We start from the raw sequence: 8,222 nt of genomic DNA, 5'->3' as shown, positions 1-8,222 counted from the left end.
TTTGTTCTTAATGTGAACATATTTTTGGCCGATACAAAAAAAAAATTCTTTTTCTAATTTTCAATTTAATTTAATAAAAAATACGATGAGTAGGCTGTTGACCCCATATGAGAAGATGATCAGGGCTGCGGTTAGTGAAGAACACAAATCAGTAAAAACTTATTTATTAGTGCCGAGATTTAGGCTAGAATTTTTAGCCTTCATCAGGGCTAAGAACAAAAAATAAAATAACCAAAGGATGTATGGATTGGTTAGAAAACTACTAACATTATGGAAACATAAATAGTGTTAAGACAAGAATAGTTCAAGTATTAAGAAGATAAAGGCTGTATGAGAAGAGTATTATTAAAATTCAGGAACAGGTAATAAAATACATATGAAAATCTAGTTAGTAAATATAAATACAAAATGAAAATTATTAAAAATTAAGTAATGGAAAAAAAGGAAGATCATGAATCTCCTCTACTCTTTTTTTAATTTTCCTTACCCACATTACTAGTTATTTTCACCATACATTATTGTCAAATTTATTTATTTAATGTGATTTACAACTGTACAATAATAAATACAATAAGTAAATATGTTGTATATATTTAGTTTCGTATACACTTGAAAATCTTGGGAAGGAACGACTTGGTGGTACTTCAAGTTTGTCATATTTAACTTCATTTTTTTCTAGGATTCTATTCTACTTACATATTTCACTTCCTTTTTATTTTTTTTCTATAACTTTCAAATTATTATTATTATAAAGTTAAAATATTCATATTTCTCTGTGTCTTATGCATTATATAATTTTATATTTTCATTTTCCTTAAATTTATTAATTTAATTACCTATATACACGTTTTATTTCCCACTTCTTTCATTACTTTATTTTTAATAATTTTCATAATGATGAGAAGATAGTTGACCATAGATGAAAAGATGGATGGGGATGCGGTCAGTAAATAACACAAATAGGTTGAGAGACTTATTTAATAGTGCCAACGTTTCGGTCAGAGTTTCTATCAGTAGATGAAGTTACTAGTTAGTTACAAGTAGCCCTGATGAAGGCTAGAAACTGGCCGAAATGTTTGCACTAAATTCTCTCATATTATTTGTGATATTTACTAACCGCACCCCCAACCATCTTCTCCTCATATACTTTAATAATTTCTTATCTCTTCGTTCTGCATTTCGGAAGCCCACTTCCTGTCATATCTTTTATTCTCGTTTTTCCAAATTCTCACCCCATATTTAATTATTTTTATATTTACTCTATCCTTCCTTTTTCTTTTATATTCATGTATTTTATTTTTTAATTTATATTCATATGTTACTTATTTAAGTGTACTTATATTAATTACTTTATTATTAATTTTCTATTATATAATTTATTTATCTCTGTATCCTCACTCATTTGTTATAATGTCTTTCTTACATCACTTACATCTATTGTATCTCATTATTTTAACTTTATTATTCTTTGTTTTTCTATCCATGTAAATTTTTTTTTTTTATTTTATAAATATTTCTTCTCCCCCTCTATTATGTATATTATCATTTATTGTTTACTTAATTTTAATATTCTCTACAATGTTTACTTTAAAATTATTTCCAAATGTGACGTACTTAACTGCCATCCCCACTCCTCCCAATAAAAACGGTTCACTCTGACTTTGACTTCTGTCAAAACAGATATGAACTCTGTCTCATTAATTTTCATTTGATTTTCTTCTTATCCCTTTTCATCTCTTAATTTATACTTTCTTCTCTTTATCTGTTACTATTACCGTTTTCATTTATTGTTTATAATTTTCCTTATTAAATTTTACATTTCATTGTATACCCCTGTTATTTTCCACTACTTTTTTTTTGTAACTATGTCAAGTGTTAGTATCTTTTTTAGCCCTGCAATGTGGGGTGAAACATTGGCTCAAATAAAAATAGTGCACCCATTTACTATTTGAGTTTTATTTGATCGCACCCGGACCATATAATTTTCATTTTACACATATTTAGTAACTACATTTTCATATCTGTTTTATTATTTTTCTTTCCTCTTACTTAATTTTTATATTACTCTTCTTATACAGCCTTTATCTTCTTATAATACTTAAACTGATGTTACGGTTCTCATTGTTTAACAGGTGGGTAGGTAACAGCCCTAGATTTTTTGTTATCTACATGTAAAGGTATTCGCCAGTGTTCATAATTCAACAATAGTTTATATGGGTATATTTTAGATATATTGTGGGCATAATGCTTCGGGGTTTTCGTCATTTCCAAGAAAAAATATCATGGTGCCTAAGGAGTAATTTATTCTTTATTGTTTTGTCTTTTTTTTCCCCTTTTTTTCGGTTTTACTTTCCTTTAACTCACCCCCTTCTCCGCTGAGCGTGGCCAAGTATAAACGATAAATATATAACTAAGGACAAATCAAAATTTGCAGTTATACTACTCATGTATGTTAACACTATTTATGTATCCATAATGTTAACTATTTTCTATTCATTCTATATATCATTTTACTCATTGGTTGTTATCTTGTTTTTTGTTCTTATCTTCTCCTGTAAGATGTCCCACTATTCAAGAAAAGCAGAGATATGAACACACGAAATAAGATGAAAACATTAGGGATAACATGGAATGTTTGAAGATACAATATAAAATTTACAATTGGTCTAATTCATTTAATATAATAATATAAAAGCTGTAATACCTGATCACAAACAGGCCTTACAAAAGAAGCTATAAAAACTTCTTGGACCTGAAAACTTTAAAGAATAGATACATATGTCCTTATACATGACATGGTGAGTGTATATTTGGTCATAGTCATCATTATCTATGGTAAACAATTAAAATTCTAAAAGAAAAAATAAATAAATACTTCTAATAAAATGAACAATTTAATTTAAAGCAGATAAAGTTTGCCAATTTTCTTGAGGAACTATAAATGAACTACCCTGTAAATATACCAAAAGCTCACCGTAGTTACAATAAACCTAAGAGTCAATTGGTTTATTTTTTTAAAATACATATAAATATAAAAATTAATAGATAATAATACATTTAAAAATAAAATGTACAACCTTTTTTATGAGAAAAAAAAAGACTAAAAATATTGTATCAATTATACAAATAAATTTTTTTACCCCCTTGTTCTACTAATAATGGATATATTAAAAAAAAAAAAATTTCCTAACAATCAAAATTAATTCAAACAATAATGAGTAATAATAAAAGATAAAATTGAATTTTTATCTTATAAAAATTACAAATTTTATGCCTTATATCAACTATTAAATAAAAAATAAAAAGAAAGATACATCGGGCATGGGAACGGTAAAAATGAAACACAAAATTCTTAACATCTGGTAAAGTATGTTATGTCCCTAAAAGGTTATCAATAATTTACATTTCCAAAATATGAAATGATCGCAACTAGAAATATGTTTAAGAATATTTATAATTATATTATATTATATAATCTTAAATTAAGTTTGTTATTTAGATTTTTTGCATTTGTCCAATATTGTTTTACATTAAGTTACTTCTTATATATGTTTTTATTATTTAGTTTCAGTTTCTCTATACCTTTTCATTAGTTATTTGTTGTATTCAAATAATACTCAGTTATTATAAAATGATTTTTGTCCTGTTGCTATAATAAATAAAATAAAACGGCCAATTATCTCTCATAATTAATAAATAAAATCAATCTAGTGCAAAAATAGATATATATCTAATATCATTTTATAACAGTGAAAACAATAAATTAGTTAGGAGATGCCTTCTGCCAAATGTATAGAAATGAAGTTATGCCAATACTGTTTCTTTAAACCCAAATAACCAAAAACAAATTATTTTGTTCTTTATTGACTGATTGTCAAGATGGAGGTTAATGATTTTTGAATGTTTAAAATAAAAACAACCAATAACCATCAAGTCAATATATAACACATTTGTACTTTATACTTCAATTCCTTACTTTGTATTCACATTTTTTAAAAAGTTACGCACCTAAAATTCTTGTGACATACTCTTAGCTTTATACTTGCATAAAGCCTTGATCTACACTTGCAGGTGTGTCCGATATCAGCTAAAAATTAACAATATGCAAATATGTGTTTCATCTTGACCGTTACCCGACAGACATATTGATTTATGTATTACTTCAATGACGGTAGTGATATTTATTAAAACTTTAAACTGTGTTTTCATGGTTTCGATAAATAAATACCAAAGTTTAAAAACAACAGAACTGTTTAATATCGAGCAATAATAAAATTATATCAGTAATTTTAAAAGCAAAACCACTTAAAACGTCATCCTTAGGAACAAATATTTTAAATTACACATTAAAGTATTTACTCAAACTTCCAAGGTAGAGGAGGTTATAAAAGGTTAATCAAGATGGCTGTGATTATTTAGAAAGATATTCCTCAGCCTTCTAAATCAAAATCCCTTTCCTAATATTCTGTTTCGCCAATATTTATTGATTATAATTTTGTATTGTAGAATTTAATATGTCTAATTTCAATTATTTACATAGGTTACAAATTTTTAATTTTCATTAGTCAATAAATAAAATAAAATTTTAATTTTGTCAATAATATTTTCATAATGTGCATTCATACAAGTTTGTATATATTACTTGTATATATGTATTATTTAAATTTTTATTGTGGACATGTACTTTGATACTAAAAATATTTGATCCTGAGGACAATGTTATAGCCGAAACGTAGAACATTTGTAATTCAAATTTTTAAAGTGGTTTTGCCATTAAAATTAACTAATTTAACATCATCTTAAATAAATTTCATATAAATCAGTAATTAATATTCATTTAATCTTCAATACCGTTACATCTTGGTCTAAAATTATTTCCACACAATCTAAAGACAAAATGCACGTGTAAAATTGTATTTAGGATTTAAGAAGAAATATTCCATAGCTCAAAGTAGCTTTCCTACTTTTACAGAATGGTGATTCACAAATTTCTTGCTACCAAATAAAGTATCTATGTTCCTAATGAGCCAATAAAGGCACCTTCTTAGTCAATTAATACAACCTTCATCCTTCAGATGATACTGTTCGTATTGAAAAGTATAAAAATATATAAACAATATCCAGTCAATTTAAAAAATTGTTCTAAATACATGATTATATTTAAACAGAAAAAAAAAGAAAAAGAAAAAGGAAACAAATCAATACATCTATCATCACCTAATCACAATATAACTTTATCTTAATACAATATTTCTCTTAGTAATTCATTCTTACCAACAATAAAAAAAAATTAATAAATATATTTAAAAAAAGTAATAACACTAATTAAAAAATTCTTAAAAGAGAAAGCTGCTACAGGATTAAGAATAAAGATACTTAATAAAACATTCGGGTTGTCGCTTAATATATATGAAAAAGAGCACTTGGCGGCTATCTGACCTAATCAAGTCATGGCCATTTTGTTGAAGAGCACTTTGGGTTTTCTCGTTATTGCCTGTCGCCAGTCGGTATATTTTTATTGTTAAGATTATTATTTTTATGGCGACATGCTCTGTAATAAAAACCCATTTTATCACTCGAAAATTAATGAAGCTGAGGCATAGCTGACACTAGAGTCGTTCATGTTTCGGCACTGACTCGACTGAGCGTATTTGAGAAACTTCAAAGAGATCTTGTGCTCTCCTGCCTTCATCAGATGGCTGGCTGCCTGTAAAAGATATAAAATATAAAACTTATGATTAGTACAAATCATCATTTTATAACTAAACTAATTACAAAAACAAAAATGTACCGTAATTTTTAGTTTTATTAAAATTTATATTGTCTTGTTACTATGGTTAGTTTGTATTTAAGAGGTTGCTATGGAAACAACTTCATATAACTTTAGTACATCTAAGATGAGTTTGCCTGTGGGTAAAGGGAGGGGAGAGGTGCTTAGTGGCAAACATTCACCTGCCAACCCCCCACTCCTTTGTAAAGGTAAGATTGAAGGCTAATAATAAATCAGAAGGGTCCTAAGCGATGTAAAACCTTATATTTGAATTTGTTTTATTAATCGATATTTACAACTGTAAGTTATATCACAGGGGCATGATACAGTCTGGTGAAGAATCTACCCATTGATAGAACTCTAATAACATTTCTAGAGTAGAAGGTCTTGAGGCCATCTTCTTTTCAGACACTCAAGAGGATTATCAGAGAATGAAGAAAGAAGCAAGGTTAGAAAAAATTGGGCTAGGGAGGTTAGAGAGTCTTTCATGGAAGGATTTATATCCGGTTCTGGCAAAATCGGTCACATATGGAACGTTGAGTTCCTGATAGATGATTTGATTTTTTGAAAAAATAAGGAGCATTAAGGAGAATTGGTTACGATATGCATTCGAGGGTTTAGTGGAGCCCCAAAGTTCAACTCCGGGCTAATTAAAAGTCCAAATAGGCCCTATTATGGCCATATAAATAAGTCTTTTGTAATTAGTTTGAAGTTTAGACCATTTGTCTAGAAAGCATTGAAATGGACAGAATCGACAAGCAGTTTCCTGTCTTCCAAGGATTCCAAGATAGTTGCTTATCGAGACATCTACTCTGTAGCAAATCTTTTCGACTAAAATAAATGATGTATTATTAAAGAATACTGAAGAGGAGAAAGTCATATGTCTATGATTAAAGGATGTGAACTCTATTCACATCGAACTCTATAGTGAATGTAACATCTAGTCAAAATGGATCATTACCTTCTTATAAAAAGACCAGGTGTTAATAATATGCATCAATATGATAATTCTAATGAACGTCTGTCAGAAATTTACATATTAATGAAAGGATGATAAGGAAATAAGAATCTATATAATGCATTCAGGTTTTTGATTAGTTGAAAGAAGCTATTGTCTAATCATTAGGATATGTCATCTCTACCAAAGAATACTTAATAAATTATTAGAAGTGTAATAGCTTAAGGGGTGGCAAGTCAGCCCCCCCCTCTCTAACCTTCCAAATGGAAATAAGAATTCATTATCTCTCGTTAGTGTAAATGTTTGCTTATTATTATATCCTGACTTCTTTTATGGACTTCGTTCTTTATCTTGCATGATCATACCTAATTATGAGGTGTTTATAGTTATAGTTTATACAATATAACTCACAATGGGGTTTACTACTTACCCTGTTAAGACTTATATAGCTTCAGATATCACTATCTTTATTTTGTTAATTTCACCTACATATTATAATTGTTCCTACTGTACGATTTATATCATTTCCTTCCACAAATTCGTAATTATGTTAATTTCATTATTTACATAAAGCACTGTTTGATTTTTCATATACATTATTTTTATTTGTTCTTACTACGCCTTTATTGTCAATTACCTTCTTATAGTATTCTTTTTAAATTTCTCGTTATACTAATTATGTTTTTATTCATGATTGCTATCCTATTTTATTTTTTAGCCCTTACAAATGCCTAAAATTTAGACTGAAACTAGGCATGAATATAATAAGTTACACTTATTTGTGTTAATTTCTATCCAGTATATCCCTCTTTCCTCTCCCCCGCCATCTTCTTACAAAAAATAAAAATACCAACATTTTTTTATTTTTTATTAATTTAATAGAAAACTGAGCATTAAAGAAAAGTTTTTTACTTTTTTTAAATAAGATGAAACTTATCATGCAATTTTTTGGCTGTTCTGCAGTTTATACTATGATAACCAAAATCTTTATGTAATGTGTCACTCAGGAAGGTTTCAACATTTCAAAACATCCAATAAACTAGGATTTCCATGTCACATTATCAATAAATATCTATAAATCAAGAGTTTAAACACATGAATAGAAGATGGTCTGGGAATGATCCAAATAACTCAAATAGTAAATAAAATATTTATTTTGAGGCAATGTTTTGCAGGGCTTCATAAATACAACCAAAATAATGTAACAGAGTAAAAGATTAAGATAACATAAAATATATTGAAAAATGATGTGAAAATTTATATACAAATGAATTTACTTTGTTCATTTTTATATAAATTTTCACATAATTTTTAACTAGAACATAGTTCACTTTTATTTAATGTTATCTTATTCTCTTTCTCTGTGACAAAATTTTATTTTTTTCGATCTTTTTTAGCCCTGCAAAATGGGGCAGAATATTGCCTCGAAATAAATGGTTTATTTACTATTTGAGTTATTTTGACCGCTCCTGGACCATCTTCCTTTTATTATAA

At 27.5% G+C, this 8,222-nt stretch overlaps 1 protein-coding gene across 1 annotated transcript in view; it reads right to left on the bottom strand.

The window, feature by feature from the left end:
- Positions 1-5,317: 5,317 nt before the first annotated feature.
- LOC106681447 (protein MEMO1) overlaps positions 5,318-8,222 on the bottom strand; it is a 10,711-nt gene continuing 7,806 nt past the window's right edge. Inside the window, exon 9 of the mRNA XM_014421769.3 lies at positions 5,318-5,707. Within this exon, the coding sequence (XP_014277255.1) occupies positions 5,573-5,707 (135 nt within the window). The 3' untranslated portion in view covers positions 5,318-5,572. The remainder of the gene's footprint in view (positions 5,708-8,222) is intronic.

The sequence above is a fragment of the Halyomorpha halys genome, unplaced genomic scaffold (genome assembly GCF_000696795.3).
Source record: "Halyomorpha halys isolate HHAL.00 unplaced genomic scaffold, Hhal_1.1 Scaffold338.1, whole genome shotgun sequence".
Taxonomy (NCBI): Eukaryota; Metazoa; Arthropoda; class Insecta; order Hemiptera; family Pentatomidae; genus Halyomorpha; species Halyomorpha halys.
The sequence above is the reverse complement of the archived record's forward strand: the minus strand, read 5'-3'. Positions and strand labels throughout refer to the sequence as shown.